This window comes from Mytilus galloprovincialis, chromosome 4 (genome assembly GCF_965363235.1).
Source record: "Mytilus galloprovincialis chromosome 4, xbMytGall1.hap1.1, whole genome shotgun sequence".
NCBI classification, from domain to species: Eukaryota; Metazoa; Mollusca; class Bivalvia; order Mytilida; family Mytilidae; genus Mytilus; species Mytilus galloprovincialis.
In genome coordinates, this window is record NC_134841.1 from 60,805,352 (window position 1) to 60,828,829 (window position 23,478).

The 23,478-nt window shown below is 31.8% G+C and overlaps 1 protein-coding gene across 1 annotated transcript; it reads right to left on the reverse strand.

Moving 5' to 3' along the window:
* Window positions 1-9,477: 9,477 nt before the first annotated feature.
* LOC143072607 (28S rRNA (uridine-N(3))-methyltransferase-like) lies at window positions 9,478-23,396 on the reverse strand. Its single transcript, XM_076247639.1, has 11 exons — window positions 23,268-23,396; window positions 21,407-21,437; window positions 20,836-20,955; window positions 20,407-20,492; window positions 19,073-19,143; window positions 18,117-18,256; window positions 16,681-16,811; window positions 14,185-14,257; window positions 13,443-13,647; window positions 10,740-10,887; window positions 9,478-9,571 (listed from the first exon to the last, which is right to left on the reverse strand). The coding sequence occupies exons 1-11, from the start codon at window positions 23,322-23,324 to the stop codon at window positions 9,503-9,505; spliced, it is 1,131 nt and encodes a 376-aa protein (XP_076103754.1). The 5' UTR covers window positions 23,325-23,396; the 3' UTR covers window positions 9,478-9,502.
* Window positions 23,397-23,478: the final 82 nt, after the last annotated feature.

Genomic DNA, 23,478 nt, shown 5'->3' on the forward strand with positions numbered 1-23,478 from the left:
TAGAAGCACCCACACCCCCAACCCCACCCCCGAATATCATCTTAATTACATTTTATGTAATGCATAAAATAACAAGCCCCTATTAATATAAGGTGAAGTGGGATAATATCAATTTGGTTATCAGAATTTGTGATTATCTCCCCTTATTACTTGTTAAAAAGAACTTGTGCCAGTGTAGGAATTTTACTGGAAATATTTCGTTGTAAAGGAGGGATTTCAATACAATTTGAATTAGTAAGCTGAAATCTGAGAGCATATTTTTTTATGTATGAAATTAAGGAAGTTCGCTTGTCATGTTTTGGGATATTTGTCAGATTTTCAGAATTCTCTGGTTTGATTCATTTGAATGTCTACAAAAAAAATTGACCCCCATTTTTTATTTATAAATCTTTAACATGTATAATGATAAGCCATCTGTAAAAGTCTCATTAAAACTTAAACTTGTCAATGTCAAAGCTATGATAAGTCTAGAGAGAATATTTTACCCGCAAAAATTGCAATGGTTTATATTTCGGAAACGAGCACATTGATGTTTAAATTATTTTTGCTCTTTTGATTCCTTTATTAATCATCTATCAACATAAACTAGTGTTTTGAAAAGTTCATTATTTTGAAACTGAGAAGCAAACTGCTTTCCCTTAAAAAAAAAAAAGAACCACCACATAACAGCTATGATAAAATTTTTAGATTTCAGCCTTTTCATATTTCATATAATTTTGTTTTGCTCATACATTGGTGACAAACATATATGATAAATGAGAGTTATCAAATAATCAGCTTCAAGTTTTTCAAAAGGCCTAAATCAAACTTGATTCATCAAACACCTTGTTTTAAACTTAGCAGAATAGTTAATATGCTGGTCAATACCCCATGTCCTCTGCAAATGGGATAACTGTAAAGAACGTCCTTATAAAATGATGAACAATTGTTTCTTTTATCGAAAAAATTAAATAAGAAATAGGGGTATACAGTAATCAACTAATGCAAAGGTTGTCTTATTTAATAAGATAGACAAGTTTTGGTTCCTACCGCACCCTCATCAGGATTAAAACGTAACAGAAGAGTACAAAATTCCCAAGTGATAATGTCTTCTTCACAATTTGTCACCATAAGAAGAAATTACAAATAGAGAGTGAAAGTAGGTATGACAGTAAACTGGATTAAGAATGTTAAATAAAATATGTTTTTGCAAATTTGGACGACAATTAATTGCAATTATGTACCATTTCAACAATAGAAGTAGTATAGACTTGCAAATCCGTACCATTACAACACTGGAAGTAGTATGGTTGTCTGAGCGAAGCCAATTGGAAGCATGTACCTCTTAGTGAAGCTAATTGGGAGCACACCCTCTGTCTTGTTGCGAAGCTAGTTGGAAGCAGTACATATATACCTCTGTCTGCAAAAGCTAATTAGAAGTAGTACCCCTGGCAGAGATGTCCCAATTAGAGGCATGTAACTCTGAGGGAAGCCAATTGGAAGCAGTACCTCTGCAAAATTTGATTAAAAAATATTCAACCAATTTTATTTAACATTCTTTTTAATGTTTACTTTCATACCAACTCTCATTTTCTATTTATAATTACTCCCCTTGTTGACATTGTGATGTGCAAATTATCACTCCACCATTTAGTAGATCATTCTAATAAATTACTACAACACACGCTAAGTATTGTTATAAGAGTAAAATAATTTTAGTTTATGCTCCTTTAAACAATAACTTTACTTACTTTAACTTTTTGATAGCTAAGGTTCCTCAAGATCTATAGAGGCTGATATAAGTTTGCTATCAAGGGCATATGATACAGTAACAGGGGAGGTAATGATGTCGCTAATGTCAAATGTTACTTTTAGCCATGTCAAATAGTTACATATCAGGAAAAGACCCATTTTTTTACTGATTTACATGATGCATTATAATTAAATTTTGCTTGTGTTTCATAGACATATGGTTGGAAATAGTTTGAAAACCTTCACTTTCTACCCAGAGTGTTGAGTTTCTTTTTATATACTCTAACTTAAATATTTACATGTGATTTTGATTTTGTTTTGAATAGTTCTCCTTTTTTATACTGTCCAAAGTATACCTCCGGAGATAGTTCTTCCAAGCAAATAGTTTCAAAAAAGGTTTCCAACATTTTCCCACTACATTGATTTTATCTCGTTTCAAACAGTTAACAATTATTTCATTAATTATCATTATCATTATAATGATTTTCTTTATGTGTATATTTTAATGCTTATGAGTTGTATTCATGTAATATTGTATGTATAATAATTTCAAAGGCATAAAAGTATAACAGGAATTGCGCATGTGTAATACATGTATACGTATATATATATAGGCGTAGGAATTTTAGCACCAAAATATTTGGGTTGTTAAGTGACATCTTTATGTATTTTAGTTCTAGTTTGAACTTTGAACATTGTATTTTTAGGGATGTTTAAAGAACAAAGATTTGCATGATTTTGTATTTTGATATTAGATTAATTTTATGTAGGCGGAATGGCTATTATATATACAAACATAATCATAATTTGACATTTTTGTACCAAATATTTTATAGCTGTAGTCCTAATGACAAGATTTCTCTTTTACTTACATATTTAGAAACAAAAATTTTTTTCTTTTTCTCATTTACCTAGTGAGGTCAAACATTTGCAAAAGGACACAGGTTCCCTAAAATAAGGTTTCCTGGTCAGCCACAGAACATACTGGAATATGTATAATTTCTCACGTTTTGTAGTAAAGGGAGAAATTATTGTATAAAGGGTACTAGCGTAGTATTTTTTTAAGTTCACGTCAGTAGGTATAAGACACGTGACTAACATTATAATGGGAAATTTTTTCCCTGAGATTATCACTTTCTAGCCTGCTGCAGACAGGGCAACATTCAAGTTCCATTCATATTATGAATATACTTTGATACATGCATTTACATATTTTTCAAAACAATACACGTCCGAGTATGTCTCGTGAGACGACTTGTCGCATTGGGTCGGAGCATATATGACTGTTTCCAGACCCTGGGTCGGACCCAGGTTTCCAGTTTCCCATTATTGGGTTTGTTTGGTTGTTCCTGGCCGGCGAGGTCGTTCATGATCGAGTTATTCATTTGTTCAGTTATTCAGTTTACATTCATGTCAACCATATTATATCTCTTGTTCGTACAAGGTTTACTTTTTCTAGCTAAGTTGTACCTAATAGTATATTTCAAGGTTTTTGTAACTAGGAGTAATTGTGGTTATTGCTTTTTTCATATGTTTATATAAATATATATATTAAGACACATGTATGTAATTATTTAATAAATTCTGTTGTCCACTATGCTTGCTGGGCTATTGGCAACACTATATATTGTATTCATTCATGCCTTATAATAGATATGAGCATATAGGGTATACATATAGTTATTCAAATGCAAAAGGTTGACATGAGATTATTTCTCTAGTACTGGTACAAGTTATTGAATTCATATTGTATAATGTATGTTTATATTGATAATTTGTCTTATTAAATAGGCAGCTCACAATATGCTGTGCTCGAGCTAGTCAAGAAACATAAGTTTGTGTTGTGTTTTTCTTTAAGGAGTTAAAGATTAAATGTATTTTGTGGAAAGAAGACTAATTTAAGATCCCATGTCCTTCAAGCTGTCTGAGTTATTGATAAAAATAAGATGTGGTATGATTGCCATTTAGGCTCAACTCTCCAAGAGAGACCAAATAACACTAAAATAAACAACCATAGGTCACAGTACGGCCTACAACAATGAGCAAAACCCATACTGAATAGTCAGCTACAAAGGGCATGAAATGAAAAATTTAAAACAATTCAAACATTTGTTTTGTTATGCCTATATATTTGAGGGAAAGAAGTTTAGGTAATATTATATATATTTTATATACAAGTATATCTGAACCAGTGACGACTCTACAATAGATTTTATCCATCAGATCACCAGCAGTGATGGTGATACAAGGCTATTGCAAATGGCAGTCAGCAGGGTTTAAGAACATGCATTGTTCAACCTGCTCAAGTCAAATGCGTTTTGTTAAAATATTCTTTTTCACTTTTTTGGTCTTTTGGAAAATGCTGTTTGTGCTGTCGACCCCTCTACCAAGAAATTTGTTTTGAATGCATATATATAAAAAATTGCAGTTCTTTTCCAATGCAATCATGTTTGAACATTTGTATGCCATAACCATTTAATGTAAATGTGTTTGTGCGAATAAAATATTGTCTATTGTCTATTGTTTTCAATTTAGACTTACAGTATTTATATTTTTTGCGTGTGAATAGACTCGTATATAAAATTGATTTGACATAACCTATGTTAATACCCCTGCTGTAAAGAGTGGTATACTTATAGTGATGTACATGTCCATCCATCCCTATGTACTTCTGTTAGAACTATAATTTCCACCCTAGGTTTCAAGTACAGCTTGAACAAATCTTGGAATATCATGGTAATGTCATGGACCATAAAATGGAAGAAAAGTTAGATTTTATAGTTTTGACATTAAAGTTGAACAAGAAATGGCCTAGTTACTGCTAAAATTTGGGTTTCCATGATAATACTGCTTGACCAAATCAATTGAAATGAAATGAGTGGTATGATTGCCAATGAGACAACTATAGGTCACTGTACGGCTTTCAATAATGAGTAAACTAAAAGCCCATACCACACAGACAGCTATAAAAGGCCCTGAATGACAAATGAAAAACGATTCAAACAAGAAAACTTGCGGCCTAATTTATTTACAAGAAAATGAATGGAGAACAAATATGTAACACATCAACAAACAACAACCACTGAATACCATGCTCCTGACTTGGGACAGGTACATACATACTGAATGTGGCGGGTTATATAAACATGTTAGCAGGATCACTCTCCCTAACCTTGGACAGTGGTGTAACAGTACAACATAAGAACAAACTATAAAAATTAGTTGAAAAAGGCTTAACTCATCAGATTGATACAAATAGAAATACATCTAACAAAAACAGAGTGGATTTGATGTTTTTCACATTTACCATTTACTAGTTATGCCCAATGGTATTTTGTATAATATTAAGGTATATATTTCTTTTGAAGTTCAGTAATAGTATTATTATTACATACATATTTGTTTTTCAACCATTTTTTTATACAAAGAAGGCCGTTAGTTTTCTAGTTACATTGTCATATCGAGGTCTTTTATAGCTGACTATGCTGTATGGGCTTTGCTCATTGTTGAAGGCAGTATGGTGACCTAGAGTTGTTAATGTCTGTGTCATTTTGGTATCTTGTGGACAGTTGTCTCATTGGCAATCATACCACATCTTCTTTTTTATATATAAACAATAGCGAAGATGTGTTTTAGAGGTCAGTTTGTATATCATGTTGTTTCAAAGGCTAATTGGAAAGTTTAGGTTGTGTCATGCATTTTCTGCTGAAAATTAGCTTTTGTTGTCACTCGAGTAAACTTTTTAAAAAATCTTGTGGAACTACGAGAACAAAGAAGTAAGTTCACGAAGGGTTAAAATTAGCCTTTAGAATTCTATGTTTTGTTTAAATCAGGCCAAAATACTACAAATTTCACATAGGAATAGTTAGAATAAAACTATTAATACAAAATAACTTGACCCCTTAAATATGAATTATTTGAGTTGTAATGCCAGTTTTGGTCAAATTTTCAATAACTTGGTCTCCATCTTATCGTTGAAAGATCTTTTGCTTTTGTTTTGATTATTGATTTTTGTCTTGCCGCAGTATTACTGTTTCACAAGATGTCACTTAGATTTTTGGTATATGATATTGAACAGTTTATACGCTTTTAAACCTAACCCTGTTTAACCAAACTCCTTTTCTTATGAGAGTTATCTCCACGAACACACTTTGTATATGGATGCCTCATGTAACGAAGTTTCCTTCAGTCCCATGTCCAAATGTCCTTGACCTCATTTTCATGGTTCAGTGACTACTTGAAAAAAAAGTTAAGATTTTTTGTAATGTTAAACTCTCTTATTATAAGTAATAGGATAACTATATTTGGTATGTGTGTACCTTGCAAGGTCCTCATACCCATCAGACAGTTGCTTGACATTGATCTCATTTCATGGATCAGTGAACAAGGTTAAGTTTTGTGGTCAAGTCCATATTTCAGATACTATAAGCAATAGGTCTCATATCTTCGGTGAATGGAAGGACTGTAAGGTGAACATGTCCAACTGGCAGGTGTCATCTGACCTTGACCTCATTTTCATGGTTTAGTGGTTATAGTTAAGTTTTTGTGTTTTGATCTGATTTTCTTATACTGTATGCAATAGGTCTACTATATTTTTTGTATGGAATGATTCAAAGGTGTACATGTTTAGCTGGCAGGTGCCATCTGACCTTGACATCATTTTTATGGTTCAATGGTCTAAGTTAAATTTTTGAGTTTTGGTCTTTTTTTCTAATACTAATTGCAATTGGTCAACTATATTTGGTGTATGGAAATATTTTATGATCTATATGTCAGTTGCACAGGTTTTATTTGACTGTGACCATATTTTCATAGTTCATTGCTCTGTGTTAAGTTTTTGTGTTTTGGTGTGTTTTTCTTTAAACTATACGCAATAGGTCAACTATATTTGTTGTATAGAAGAATTGTTAGCTGTACATGTCTTCCTGGTATGGTTCATCTGACCTTGACCTCATTTTCATGGTTCATTGGTCGATGTTTATTTTTCTTGGTTAAGTTTATGTGACAGTTGTAATAAAGCTTTATATTTAGGACTATCAACATAATATCAATGATTAGTAAAGAAGGCGAGACATATATTTGTTGTATGGAATGATTCAAAGGTGTACATGTCTAGCTGGCAGGTGCCATCTGACCTTGACATCATTTTCATAGTTCAATGGTCTAAGTTAAGTTTTTGAGTTTTGGTCTTTTTTTTCTAATACTAATTGCAATAGGTCAACTATATTTGGTGTATGGAAATATTTTATGATCTATATGTCAGTTGCACAGGTTTTATTTGACCGTGACCATATTTTCATAGTTCATTGCTCTGTGTTAAGTTTTTGTGTTTTGGTGTGTTTTTCTTTAAACTATACGCAATAGGTCAACTATATTTGTTGTATAGAAGAATTGTTAGCTGTACATGTCTTCCTGGTATGGTTCATCTGACCTTGACCTCATTTTCATGGTTCATTGGTCAATGTTTATTTTTCTTGGTTAAGTTTATGTGACAGTTGTAATAAAGCTTTATATTTAGGACTATCAACATAATATCAATGATTAGTAAAGAAGGCGAGACATTTCAGCGTGTGCACTCTTGTTTTTTTAAATATAGGATTTTACTATTTTTTTCTATAAATGAACTTTATCACATACTTAATAGAAAAATGAGATTAAAAAATGGGGTCACTGTTCACTTAAGCTCACAATCTTTCTTCGAAAGAAGCATGCATTTTTGTTAAGGTACTTTTTTTTCTGTTGAATTACAAATGTAATAGGAGAAATTAAAGAACTAAATTACAGAAATCGCCTAAATTTTACAATTGTTTAGTTTTAGTTTTAGTGCAGCTAATTGAAAACAAGAGGTTGTCAGAGCAACAGTAAACCAGATTTATTACCATTTATTTGTGTCCTGGCATTTTTTTATATCACAATTACCATTACTGATGAACGATGAATGTGAAAATTGTCAATATCAAGTTTGACTTCCATTTTGTCATCAATGACAACATATTAAAATTTGAAAAGCTTTGGTTGAATGGTTCATGAGTAAATGCAACAACATGACTGGAAACACAATTTTTCCATTTTTCAAGAACCATTACTCCTGAACAGAAAAAAAGAAAATCCCCATTATTGAACTTGACCTCAATTTTGTCATCAGTAACAACATATTAAAATTTGAAAAACTTTGGTTGAACAGTTTATGAGAAAATGAATGGACACGACTGGAAACACAATTTTTCCATCATTCAAGAACCATAACTCCTAAACGGTAAAAGTCAAAATCATCATTATTGAACTTGACCTTTCATTTTGTTGTTAGCAACTACATTTTAAAGTTTTATAAGGTTTGGTTGAACGATTTATGAGTGTAAATCCACAGACAACCTTTGGCTGCCGCCCGGCCACACACCTTCCCACCGTACATCCCCAAATCAATTACTGACATTATTGTCACAAAAATATGGTTAATAATAATAAAAAAATAGGTCATCAATGAGTTAAAAAAGATATTTCAATTTTAATGCAAAAAAATAGCAATTTTGCATCAAAGGGAGATAATTTGGAACTTTTTCAATGATATGAACATTTTAAAAGTCATCTGGGGCCAAAACTAATCTATTTTTTTGGTTGATTTTTGTACCATAGTAACAATTAATAGTTTAATAAATAAAATTTATAAAGAAAAAAAATGTTTAAAAATTTTCTGAAATTTTTGTTCCCTCAAGCCTCCTTAAAGAAAACAGTTACATAAACATAAACTATAGAAAAATGTGGATTTGTAGAATTAATTCTAATGAAAAGCAAGCACAGTATTTTTTTTTTCTGTCTGAGAATTAGGAGGAGTCTGTATTCATTTAGTCAAACCTTCATCAGGACCTTAATTTTCATGTCTTGAGTTGGATAACACTTGTTGGACACTTAAATTTGTGGATAAAGCCATCCCTGAAAACCACGAACATAAGTACCCTGCAAATAAATATACAATATATGGTCAATGTCAGAAAAATATCAATTTTTTCGTATGAGGCTGAGAAACTGGGGAAGGGCGAGGTTTTACTAAGCCCTTCCCCAGTTTTGTGCCGAATATTTTTATGACATCAGTGGCTAAGTCAGGGGGATAACGATCAATGCAATTGAAAGGGAACATATAGTTGGACATACACCCCCCCTTCCCAAACTCCTTTATCCTGGGTTAGGAACCCTCCCTTTTAAAAACAGTCAAGAAACTAAAACTGCTAGTTATTGTCAAGGTAGCCATGGTTGTTAATAGACAACAACAAAAGTGTAATCTAGACATGTAAAATACTAGTTCATTCAGGCCAATTTGGTTGAAATTGGTCCAGTAGTTACATAGCGTGCTGTTAACATTTTTTTTTAAAGTTTTTAATGAAAAACAAGGGGACAAAATGTAAAATCACAAAAATACTCAACTCAGACAAAAATTCAAAACGGAAAGTCTCTAATCAAATGGCAAAATCAAAAGCTCAAACACATCAAATGAATGGATGACAACTGTCATATTCTTGACTTCAATGGTATAGGCATTTTTTTATGTAGAAACTGGTGGATTGAACCTGATTTTATAGCTAGCTAAACCTCTAACTTGTATGACAGTCCCATCAAATTTGTGACAACTGACACTGAATGAAAACAGCAGCTAACATGGCACACAAGACCAGGTGGTAGGTGAGTTAACAAAAGTAGAATATTATCCAATATGGAATCATAATTAAAAGGAAGATCAAATAAAATGAAGAATAATAAAACAGATGATTTATTTTTGTCATGACTCTTGAGGGCTGTCTCTGTGAAGCTGTGGTCTTAGTGATGATAATGTAATTAAAATGGCTTCCTAAAAAAGAAAAATAACTTTCAGTATAAAACATAATTTTTGCATAGGTATGCATGCATTTTTTTTTAAAAGAGAAATTACACATGTCATCAAAATATTGTTTATGTCTAGAATAAGTATGTATTTTTTTTCAATGAAAATAATAAACAGAGATATGTCTCCCTTTTTGTAATTTTGAATATGCAAATGCTGAAATCAAAATAGCAATACTTTAACATCTAACATAAGTTATACAAATATTCAAAGTCAATGAACCATGACTGAAGGGGCAGGCCCAAATATTCTACATGGGAATAAGATGTGCTAATGCTTATACAACTGAATACCAAATATCATTCACCTATCACTACTACCCAAATTTGTACTTGATCTGAGTTTTGAGGTCATAACAATTGTGTGTAAGTTTTATACATTTGGTTGAGGCAAACTTTTAGAGTTAGAGAATGGAAAATTTAGCAATTTTTACATTTGTAAAGGGGCATTAGTCTAGAACAATAAGGGTGACACCCCAAATAACTGATCTGTATTTTGAAGTAATAAGCCTTGTTTATAAGTTTCATAATATTTGGTTGAGGCAAACTTAAGTTGGAGCATGGAAACAAAAAAAAATTCCATTGTAATCAGGCATAACTCTAGAAAGGTAAAGTAACACCCCCAAAATCCAATCTTGAACTATTTGTGGTAGTAAGCAATGTGTATAAGTTTCATAGTATTTGGTTGAGGAAAACTAAAGTTAGAGAAAAAAAAAACACGAAAAGATCAGCAATTTTTCCATTTGTAAATGGGCAGAACTCTACAATAGTTGAAGTGACGCCACCAAAATTTAAATTTGATCTGTATGTTGTTGTAATAAGCATTGTGTTTATTTTCATAACATTTGGTTGAGGCAACAGTAAGAGAACAGAAACCAACTTTGGGGGGTACATACGTTCAAGGGTAAAGGGCATAAAAATCCATAAAAAATCTTTCAGTGTAAAATTCTATCCTAAAGTAAAAACCTACTTAACTATGAGTAAACTCTCTTCAAGATTATTAATATTTGAATATTTTCAAACTTTTAAATGTTTGAATGATGACCTTTTAAAGCCTTCTATTTTTAATTTAAAAATATATTAAAATTTGAACTGCATTCAGTAAACAGAAGAATATTTGTTTCTTTATAACTCACTTCAGTTCTAATTGTACGACTCCCTTGACTTGGACAGGTGTTGAGGTAATGTTGGAACAACAAGCTTGGATCGTCTACATTCAGGGCTTCATCTGCATCTAAACTGGCTTCTAAACCTTTAACACCACCAAATACTACCAGTGCATGTCTGAAAACAGATGTTATAAATTGACAAAAAGGTATTTAAAAAGTAAAAGTGACATGTCAGAAATCTTAGATTCTATGTTCCTTTTCAGAATGCTTATGGCACTGTTTCAAGATCTGTTTAGGACCTGGTTGCATTGTTTTGGTTTTTGTCGAGCCTTCGACTTAAGTTAAAAAAGCGAGACTAAGCGATCCTACATTCCGTCGTCGGCGTCATCGTCGTCGACGGCGTCCACAAATATTCACTCTGTGGTTAAAGTTTTTAAAATTTTAATAACTTTCTTAAAACTATCCTAGATTTCTACCAAACTTGGACAAAAGCTTGTTATTGATCATAAGATAGTATCCAGAAGTAAATTTTGTAAAAATAAAATTCCATTTTTTTCGTATTTTACTTTTAAATGGACTTAGTTTTTCTGCCAGGAAATATTACATTCACTCTGTGGTTAAAGTTTTTAAAATTTTAATAAGTTTCTTCAAACTATCCTGGGTTAGTACCAAACTTAGACAGAAGCTTGTTTATGATCATAAGATAGTATCCAGAAGTAAAATTTGTAAAAATAAAATTCCATTTTTTCCGTATTTTACTTTTAAATGGACTTAAGATTTTCTGCCAGGAAACAACACATTCACTCTGTGGTTAAACTTTTTAAAATTAAATAACTTTCTTATAAATCTTATTTTGGATTTGTACCAAACTTGGACAGAAGCTTGTTAATGATCAAAAGCTAGTATCTAGAAGGAAATTTTGTAAAAATAAAATTCCATTTTTTTCGTATTTTACTTTTAAATGGACTTAGATTTTCTGCCAGGAAACAACACATTCACTCTGTAGTTAAACTTTTTAAAATTTTACTTTCTTATACTATTTTGTATTTGTATCAAACTTGGACCGAAGCTTGTTTATGATCAAAAGCTAGTATCTAGAAGGAAATTTAGTTTTCTTCCAGTTGACATTACATTTAGTCTGCAGTTAAAAGTTTTTAAACAGTATTAGATTCATAAACTATCCTGGATTTTTATCAAACTTAATCGCAGACTCAACAAAAATGAGGAAAAAAATCAATAAAATTATTCCTCTTGATACTATCTTTTGATTGTAAGAAGCTTTGGTCCAAGTTTGTTAAGAACCCAGGATAGTTTATGAATCTAATAAATATTTTAAAAACTTGAACTGCAGACTGTATGTAATGTTAACTGGAAGAAGAACTTAGTCCATTTAACAAAATTTACTTCTGGATACTATCTTATAATCATAAATAAGCTTCTGTCAAAGTTTGGTACAAACCCAGGACAGTTTAAGAATGTTATTAAAATTTTAAAAACTTTTAACCACAGGGTGAATGTAATGTTTGGTCACTGCCGCCAACGGAATGTAGGATTGCTATGTTTTGCTTTTTTCGACTGAAGTCGAAGGCTCGACAAAAACCTGTATAACTGAACAATCTGCTTTATGTTCCTCTTAAAATTGTCAAAAATAAAATGTAATCTGATAAGATGAGCTGCATGGAATGACAAAATTATGAATGGAAATATGAGAGTTATATTATCCAATAAATAATCTGAAGTATAATAATTTCATTTACAGATATTTCCCTTCTATAATACTAAAATTACGAGGTCCAATTTGTCAGACGTCATCACGTAAAAACGACGAATCACAGAATTTAACTTTATATATAACTAATATAGTACAAAGGTGTAGATTAAAAATTACTCCACTCCAGGCCCTTTTGTTTTCCACGTAATTAATATTGCCAATAATTAAGAAGTTCCGGGTCGAGTCCGCTACCGATACCAATAGTGTATTCACCTATTACCTATTACCTTATCTGTACGTTCCGCATCTGACAGGCGCACCACCAAACGTTGTATTCAGGATTAATATGCTATATACACGGGTCATAACCACAGGGTTGACACTACTAAATTGTCAAATTGTTACCTATTGTAGTATTTTAATTAGTAACACTTTCTAAGATAACAATACGAATACTAAAAATTTGGACTAAAAATAAGGCGCCGGTATAGGTACAGTTTTCAATTTGTTAGTGCGCATGACGTAAAACAGCGAAACGAGAATTCAACTTTATTTATAACTTATATAGGACAATGCTGTTGATTAAAGAATACTCCATTCCAGGACCTTTTGTTTTCCAAATAATTAATATTATTGTTTTTCAGTTCGACGGGTTCAAACAGAAAGACTTGAAAGCAGAGAAAAACTGTGTATCTTATAAATCGGCATGACTTTATCAGATGACAATAATAATACTAAAATAAGGCTTGCGCATAGTTATATATACTTTAATTCAGTCACGGACCCGTGATATCACGGGTGTGTTCTAGTAGTATTTAATGTTATAACCAGTAGCACACATACAATTTGATTTTTACCTTTTTGTCTAGGTCATAGAATAGAATGACTTTTTAGAAACACAGCAAGGAAGAAAATAGCAGATACAAAGGTACCATAGTTTGTAGTGAAGAATTAGAAATTTTACTTGTACTTAAAGATAAATCTTACAATACAGTTTAGTAGATATTCCTAAGACTTACTGGTAACCATCCAATGTTGTAAATGTATCTATACTTGATCCTTTTTCTGATGTACCAACGGTCAGATCATAACCAGATTTATATGGACACTCAGTAAACACAGCACCTAAACTACTGGCTAATCTGACATTGTATCCCCAGTACAAACCAGCTTCTTTCTGTGGTGTAGAGGGCGAGACAACTATGCCTTTCCATTTCTTTTTATCTATAAATTAATCAATGCTTAATGTTATCATAGATTGCAATTATTCAAGGGAAATAATTATTCATTTTAACAACAAATTATCAAATTTTAAACTGAAATGTCAAATCTGCAAACTGTCTGGATATTACATTTTATGTACTGTAAATTCAGAAATTATTGCATGCATTTATTATTGCGATTTTTCGAGAATGGTAAAAAAATTTGAGTTTAATTATTGGGATTTCGAAAAAAACTGCGTTCAGATCTATGTTTCAGTTATCAGAATGCGAGATCTTATTGCGATACCCATCCAGTCGCATAATTCGCAATAATTAAAACCTCGCAATAATTTCTGAATTTACAGTAACTGCTAACAATATTTCTTATCCTCAATTTAGAAGAAGAAACCCCATTTTGTGGACTTAATTGGGATGAACTTTGCAAATAATGATAAAAACACAACCAACACAGGTTGTTAATAATGATTGTACATAATAGCAGTTTCTATTTTTTAATTAATAAGGAAATTGAACAACTAAAGTATGGAATAAATTTTACCTGGGTCTTGGTCAGATAATTTCACTGTAACTCTTATTCCTGGTTGTAAATGTTTATCTATCTGTACTTCTTTCTGCAAACATATATATACACAGTTTGTATGATCAACCTTTCTTGTCTGTTGTGTGATTCTTACAATTCTATGCTTTTTGGTCAAGCTGAACCTTACATTAGTATTATCTTAGAAACAAATTATTTAAACCTATTCTTGCTTTAGTTGTAGCAACTGTACAACAAATATAGCAATTTTGTTAAATATGTCATTTTTACATTTGATAACACTAAACACTCAAAACTTGAAAATGATAGTTGAGACTTTACAGGGGTGTGGAAATACTTGTTGTGAGCACTTGTCCCTGGGCAAGTAAAACTAAAAATTTTACTTGTGCGGAAAAAAATTTACTTGCCCTGATGATCCCAATAAATATTGAAGTATTTTTTGTTAGCTAATATATGATTCTTACTTAGCACTATTGTGCATCACAAACGAATGAAATCCATTTGTTTATATGTGTAAAAAAATTAGTAAAGTAGGAAATGAGTTAACATCAATGGGACAGAAACCTAACAGCAAACCAACCAATGAAATGACATGTAAAGGACAATTTTGCAGCAGTTTTGGAATAAAAGTTTAAGCCAGTAGGTACATAATATACTAAATTTTAGGACAGTGATTCTCGCTTCCGTTTCCTTTTTTTTTGATTCTCTGTGTCCTCCGTTTGCATTTAAGGTTTTCTACTCGACTCATGATTCTTTTTGTCTTGCTTGCCCAGCTTTTTATTAAGTATTTGTCAATCTGAATCTCGATATACAATTCAAAGAAATGACACAACCGGAAAATGATGGATAAAACTTAATCGACAAACCAGGGTCAATGGACAAAGCCAATGCAATGTTACGCGACTCTGGTTCGCATACTTATTTTTATCTATTTTGGTAATCGATCTATATTTTCCGGTATCATGTAATATTTATTGTCATGAACATTGATGTTTTTACGTGCTGAAGATTGGTTTCTTTTACATAAATTAAACATCTTTATACATTCTGAAATTAATTTTATGTTTTTGTTGGATTTGAACTTTGTCTTGTACAAATGCTGTATATTTTTTTACTTGTCCACGGGCAACCAAGACAAAAATAATTACTTGTCTGGTTGTTCAAGTGTACGAGTTGGGGCGAGTCGGGCATAGCATTTCCACACCCCTGCTTTATATTCATATTAACATTGGTTTCATGGATGAATACAAGAAGGTTTTAGAATTTGTGCATTGTATCAAAGTATTTTTATGTCCAGAATTCTGGGATTAACAAAAAAGTGAAATAAATATATCAAATTCTAAAATACAGTTGACTCAAGTTATGTTAAAACAGCAAAAGAGTTTTAATATTTCAAGTCAACTGACATCTGAATCAAGAAAAGCTTATGCAAAAAGCAATCAAGGGGAGAAAACTCAAAGGAGTAGGGGCATTAAGGCCTGGTTTTGGCCCAAGAAAATAAAATGTTTGATAACTTTCTCAAATTGGCACAAAATGTTTAGAAATGCATAGGGTCAAGAAATATCAATGAAAAAACATCAAAATTGTTATGTGATGACGTCACAATTACGTCATAATATGTACTGTTTTCACAAAAATGATGAAAAATACAGAATTTATGCAGTTTTCTATCTTTAATTCTGTTGTGGAAACATTGTGCGCAGCCAAGAAACAACAAAATAATTTAACAGAAGCTTTATTATAACTATTGACAAAATCTCACTAAATATAAAGTTGTTTCTTGGGTGCGCACATACTTTTTCAATCTAAAATATACTTAAAAATTTGATGAAAAACAAAGAAAATCTCGAAATTTTACAAAATATGCAAATTAAGTCATAATTTGTTGCCATGGTAACTTGTTCAATGTCCAAAATTGTTTTGTTTTTCTGAATACCTTGTACCATAGATAATGTACAATAATTAAAAAATATGTATGATAACTTTTAAATTTGCTGTAATTTTTGGGCCAAATAAGGGCCTGATTGCCCCTACTCCTTTGCAAAAGATAATACCAGAATTGTGTATCCTGTTGATCTAGTCATACTTCATTACTTTGTACTAGTGAACATCAATTTGATAACTGTTTTTCATTTGAGGCAGTGGTTTGGTTTTCTGTAGTTTTTAAATACTGTAAACCAACTTATTTTCGCGGATACTTTATTTCCTGTTTTACCAATTCTAGTCCATTTCGCGCCTTTTAAAATTCGCAATTTTCTTATTTACTTGATGTAGATTAATAACGATTTATATTCGCGTTATTTTTCTCCTCGCGAAAGTCGCAAAAATAAATCGCTCACGAAAATAAGTTGGTTTACATTACTGTATTGTTTTAATAATGCTGCTGCTGCTTTAAAACAAAAACAATATGATGTTTGTTTGAATAGGTCTCTTTCTTTCTGACCCATTCTTTACAATACTGTTCAAATACTTTATTAATATATGTAAAAGTTTTACCTTTAGAAGACCAACATTAGCAAAAGATCCCTTGCCAGTCTTCACAGGTTTGTCCAACACTACACCCTCTCTGTACTGGCAATTGTTGTCTGCTCTCATGTGATGGGGACTATCAAGGGGGTTCAAAATGCCTGAGATAAAATAAAAATTTGTCATGACAAACTTAACATTAATTGCTTTGGTTTTGATAACACACTCAAAGAGATATTTTAATCTACATCAAATGTGAATGAACAAGTGAAACTGCGAGCTACTGCTCACTGATGATACCCCCGCCGCAAGTGGATAATATTAATAGTGTAAAAATATGCAAGTGTTCGGTAAACAGGAAGTTGTCGAGTGATGAATCTGAAAACGCATCACACGGTATAGCTGACTTATAAAAATCCTGAAACCAAATTTCAGAAATCCTTGTATTGTAGTTCCTGAGAAAAATGTGACGAAAATTTTTAACTTGGTTATCATGTGTAAAATCATACAAGTGTTCAGTAAACAGGAAGTAGTCCAGTGATGAATCTGAAAACGCATCACACGGTATAGCTGACTTATATAAATCCTGAAACCAAATTTCAGAAATCCTTGTATTGTAGTTCCTGAGAAAAATGTGACGAAAATTTTCAACTTGGCTATCATGTGTAAAATCATACAAGTGTTCGGTAAACAGGAAGTTGTCGATTGATGAATCTGAAAACGCATCACACGGTATAGCTGACTTATATAAATCCTGAAACCAAATTTCAGAAATCCTTGTATTGTAGTTCCTGAGAAAAATGTGACGAAAATTTTCAACTTGGCTATCATGTGTAAAATCAGACAAGTGTTCGGTAAACAGGAAGTTGTCAAGTGATGAATCTGAAAACGCATCACACGGTATGGCTGACATATATAAATGTTGATACCAAATTACAGAAAGGGTGGATGTGTAGTTCCTGAGAAAAATGTGACGAAAGTTTCATGGGACGGACTGACTGACTGACTGACGGACGGACTGATGGACGGACGGACGGTACGACAGACAGAGGTAAAACAGTATACCCCCCCTTTTGACAGACAGAGGTAAAACAGTATACCCCCCCTTTTTTAAAGCGGGGGTATAAATATTACTTTGTAAGTACATGTGTACCAGCATATAAAATTGGTTCATGTTGGTTCCTTGTCACCTTGCAGCGTTGAGCAACAAGAGAAAAGAATGGTGTTAGCATCTGAATTGGCAAGTAATACCCTAGTATTTGCTGCCGGAAGTTCAGCTCCATCAAATTCACCATGACCTACATTTCTTAGGATAAATGACTTGTTTAAACAGTAGTTATCTGTTGTCATGTGCACTTATACTCACCACGCTACATCTTGTATATGTGTAAATACATGAAAGAATCATTATAAAAATACAATAGAAATAAAAAACAGAACTTTGATCCATAAAATACAAAATGTACCTGCATACTGTAAATCTTTGTGTTGTGGGAAGAATGATTTTCTGAGATACTGTGGACATTCCAAGTACTGTAAAATTCTGGCCATTTGAACATTAGCATGACCTTTCTTTCCAACTCCTTGATAATCTCCTTCCACACTCCTGTGAATAAAAGAAATAAAATCTAAAACTATCAATCGTTAAACTGTTTGAGGAATAATTATTGTCTTTTTATAACTACTGAAGGCTACCCGGTAATCTGAAACTGGTTTCCAGACTCCACCGTCGCTATATCAGACGTTTAACACACCCTTGAATTGGTATCATTGTGTTTATACTGCCTGAGACAATATGCATTGTAAGGCTGATAGAAATCCCATTAGATAAAATAATTTATGGCCTGATCTTTGTGTATAGTCAGAACTATACAAATTTCATACCATGTTATAAAGTTGAATAAATATATATCCATAGTGTATATATGACTTGACATCAGGGTTTAATATTCACTGTTCTTATGCACTGAGTCTTATGAGATCAAGAACAAAAGTTTGAGACCTGCAAGGTTTTTTTAGATATGTTTTGTCAAATAAATTAAATTGATAAAGACCTGAATTTCTTTACCAGTAATTAATCACATCTGCTGGGTTTTATAGAAAATTTGGACACAGTCCTTATGTTTCGAAAGCAAACCTATTGCATGAAGTTGATGTTATCTTCTGCATAGTGGGCCATGACCAACCTCCCTTTCCAGATTTTTAAATACATTACAAAGAAATTGTTGATGGTAAAAGGTATAGTAATCCACTATTGCCTAACTAGATGACCCAGACTGCTAAATACCTGCTTTGGACTTCCCAGGGACATGGAATCAATGCCTAAATCAGCCTAAAAAATCCACTATATACAGGCATACCACAGGACCTTATTCTTATATAGGAAACAAGAAAGTGCTCCTATATTAAATCAATAAATTACCTGTCCAAAGATCCTGTTTCATCAAATATGATGATCTCATTTACATTAAATATCACTGCAGCTCTGGCTATCTGTAATACAATATAAATACAATATGACTATAATGGATTATCTCCCTTTCTTTGCCCTGCTATGCTTTTTACAAAATTATATATCATGTCTTTGCAAAATTTATGTAGTTTCCCAAGCTTACAAACTCTGATCCTAGATTATCATAATGTATTATTTAACAAAGCACTTCTAATTTTGCCTTAGACTTATCTTTTAATAATTAACACCTAGTTAGGTTATGACTAAAGAAAAACTATTGTTTTGATCATGAAAATCACATAGGATCAGATAAATTAATCAGAAGATTTTTCTTATCAAAATATCAGCTTAATGTCACAATATGAAGATTTCTTTGCATTCATGACTCATCTATAAAAAAAAATTATGTGACTCCAAGCTGATATTTTACAATATTAATACTCATAAACTGTGTTACATTTTGTATTTCATAGATCTCATTTCTGCTTTGGCCATCTGTAATTCTATGATATGTTAATTACATAAATAACTACTTGTATGTAGTTGGTATAAAAATGAAATAGATCAGCTTAAATTAGAATGCGTATCAAAATGAAAGAGCTAATTTTTCTAAATTATTTTGAGATTTTCTTATCCCACATATCTGTTAAAACAGCTCCTACACCGTCTGTTGAGAACTTAGATAAAAGGTAATGATCCTATACCAATGCATGTTAGCAATTATGATATGTCATTACTATTTATGATAATGTGTGGAGCTAAAAAAAATCTGCATTTAATAGGTCAAAAGTGAATTCTAGAGGAAATAAATATCAAAACTAACTTAAAGGAACATAGAGGACAATAAAGACAACAACACCCATCAATTACCGCATGGTAAGAAATTAATGTGGTGGACATGTTTCACCAACAAGGGCGATGTCTGCAGGACAATATTATTTTTTACATTTTTACTCTTTGAGTATGTTTGTTTTGTTCATGCATCGTTGACAATGTAATGGAATTTGATGCAACTGTCATACAAGTGAAAGGTTTAGCTAGCTATAAAACCAGGTTCAATCCACCATTTTCTACATTAGAAAATGCCTGTACCAAGTCAGGAATATGACAGTTGTTATCCATTCGTTTGATGTGTTTGGACTTTTGATTTTGCCTTTTGATTTAGGATTTTCCTTTTTGAATTTTCCTCGGAGTTCAGTATTTTTGTGTTTTTACTTTTTACATATGATATCAAATAAACATAATGCAGATCCAAAGATAATCTTCCTGTTGATAAAAATGTTAACATGTTTGTAAATGTATACCTGTCCTGCTAGGTAAGTCCTGAGTTCTGGTGACTGGGCATTGTCCAGTATTGACCCTGGTAGTGCTATCGATAAGGTCTGTTGCACTGCAAAAGAAAATTATTAAATAAGTTCTAAGGACATAACTGACAGGTTATTATGTTTGTTGCTACATCTGATTTTTTCAAAAAGTTTTTACCGGTATTCATCTTTATTGGTTTTACAGTATACAGAGGTTTTTGCAATATAAGTAAACAAATTCTTCATACTTAAAGGAAACTTAATAACGTGTCAAAACAAATCTATCTGTCACATTGCTTGATTTTCACAGGTGTTTGTGTTTAGTTATAAAATTTGGTCTATTGCTTTTACCCCAAAAAAGGTTGACTTTCATTTCACGCAAAAGTGACAAAGTCCTCAAAATCCTTAACTTAAACCCTGCCAATGTACCTTTACTTGTTTCTTGCTGAACTTTCTTGCTGTTTTCCTCTTCTTCCTGTTTTTGAGCTTGAACTTTCTCTAGTTTTTGTATTAGCCTCTGTTCTTTCCATTTTCTGGTTTCTGCTTTTTCTTTGAAGAAAATAAATATAAATGTTCATTTCCCTGTCGTTTGTGCTTTATTTAAACACACAACAAAGTACACATATACATGATGTAGGAAGATTTTATGTCCATTAATATAGATCTAAGGCATACAATAAAAATAACAAAGAATTTCGGTTCTAAAATACAAGAAAACATTGTTTGATGGTTTGTCAGAAAGGTATTTTTCTCATACTGAGGGTCTTTTATAGCTTATTTTATGAACAGATATTCTCACTTTTGGAATATTTAAAGAGACACCACTCTTTTGTTGTAGACAGTATGCTGGCTTCTACAAGTCTTTTAATAAGTTATCTAATCCTGTGTTTACTGTTTTATTGATGTATATACCCTGTATCTTTATTAATTGCATATAACTAAACAACTTTTGTTATTAGCAATCTTTTCTGTATCTAGTTTATGAAGAAAAAAAACTTACTCTCCTTCTTCCACTTCTTCCATTCTTTGGGCTACAAAATAAATATATATTTTTTTTATAAAATTAATGACCTTGCTAAACTATTGTATCAGTCAATGAAACAGTTTTATTGTAACACTTTTTTTTTTGAAACTCACACATTCGCACCCTAGGTCCGTTCACGTCCTACATGTTCTTTAACCAAATTTTTCTTCAAACTCCATTTGAATTATAAGTAAATTTTTATATGTATGTACATTGTACACAAAAAAAATATATTTTCCTGCATAAAAAAAGGGGAATTATTGTACATGAATTCATTTATAAAACATTGAAATTTTTAAATGAACAACACAAAAGATAATTGTCCCTTTGATCTCACTTCATTTTGAAATATTTAAAAAAAAATATTTATAGAAATACACTAACCAAAACAATAATTTAAAGATTTATTCAGCCCCCGATGCGAGATTTTTTTTTTAAAGCATATGTATACTAACCAAAACATGATAAAGATTTATTTAACCTATAATATGTTTTCAGAATCTCATTTTTGAAACAATGAGGAAGAAAAATATTTATAGCAAATACACTTACAAAAACTTGATTAAAACATTAATATTAAACACAAAACCAATAAAATGGGTGTGAAAGTGTACGGTGCGAACAGACTTCAAATGGGAATGTGTAGGGTGCAAAATTGAAAGGGGGGCGAACATGAATGGACGTCAACGTGTTTTGGGCCGAAAAGACCCCGATTCCTTATGGACACATTTTTTTCCACCAATTTGTGCTGTGGAATATTCATTTTCATCTTGTCTTGGACGAAGTTTATATAATTTTTAAGCGCTTATCACTACCATGACCATGATGACTACCGGGCCCAGGTATCAGGTCGGTTCGCGCCCAATATACTTTCGCATCCTACATATTCGCACCCAAGGTCCGTTCGCACTCTACACGTTCGCGCCCAATTTTAATTCAAATTCCAGTTGAATAATTGGAAAATCATCATTGTTGTTTTTAATTGCTTTCGTGTAAATACTGAATGTATTTATAGCTTGGTATGAGTAAAATATTGAAGATTATAAATGAAAAACACAAAAGATAATTGTTTTTAACAGCTTGGTCCCTTAGATCTGAAACAATGAAACAATAAAATATAGCAATACACTATTATAACCAAAACATGATAAAATTTATTCAAGACTCAAAAAAAAAAAAACGTAGTCAGAATCTCACTTCATTTTGAAACAAGTCAATGAAACAAAGTTATAGTAATACACTAACCAAAACATGATAAAGAGTTATTCAACACAAAATAAAACGTTGACAGAATCCCACTTTATTTAGAAAGGAATATTTTTTTTTTTAACAATACACTATCCAAAACATGATTAAGATTTATTCAACACAAAAAAATGCTGTATCACTTTATTTTGAGACAATGAAAACAATAATACTTTTAAGAATACTACTTGATTACAAAGTTGAAATTGGGCGCGAACATGTAGGGTGCGAACGGACTTTGGGTGCGAACATGTAGGGTGCGAAAGTGAAAGGGGGCGAACATGAGTGGGTGCGAACATGAATGGGCGCGAACGGACCCGGACGACCGGGCCAGGATCTTAATATTATTAACATCCTACCACCAACCCAACCCATTAAAAAATCAAATCGTCGTCCCTAACATGTCCCAACTTGAAAGAGAATTTGCTTTGAATTTGGGTAGGTATACGTGTACATTGTAGGTGGTTCCAACCAGTTGAAATCATACATAATCCAAATTTAAAAACAACATGTTCTGACCAGCTGAATCTAAAAACAGGAGAAACTTGAATCCTTTTAACTTATATAAATAATGCAATACAAGCTCATTTACATTTTGTGGCATATCAGCCTTGTCATAATTTCTCTTCTCTCCCCGATCCTGTTGCATTTTGTCAAAAGAGGGAGGTCAAAATAAAAATTTACAAGTAGCTCATTTAGGAAAGGGAGACAATTCTGAAAATGCATAATACCTGGAACTTTAAAAGTTCTTATCACTATTCTTTCAAGTTTATTATTTAGTTTTAATTATTTGTAGCATTCAT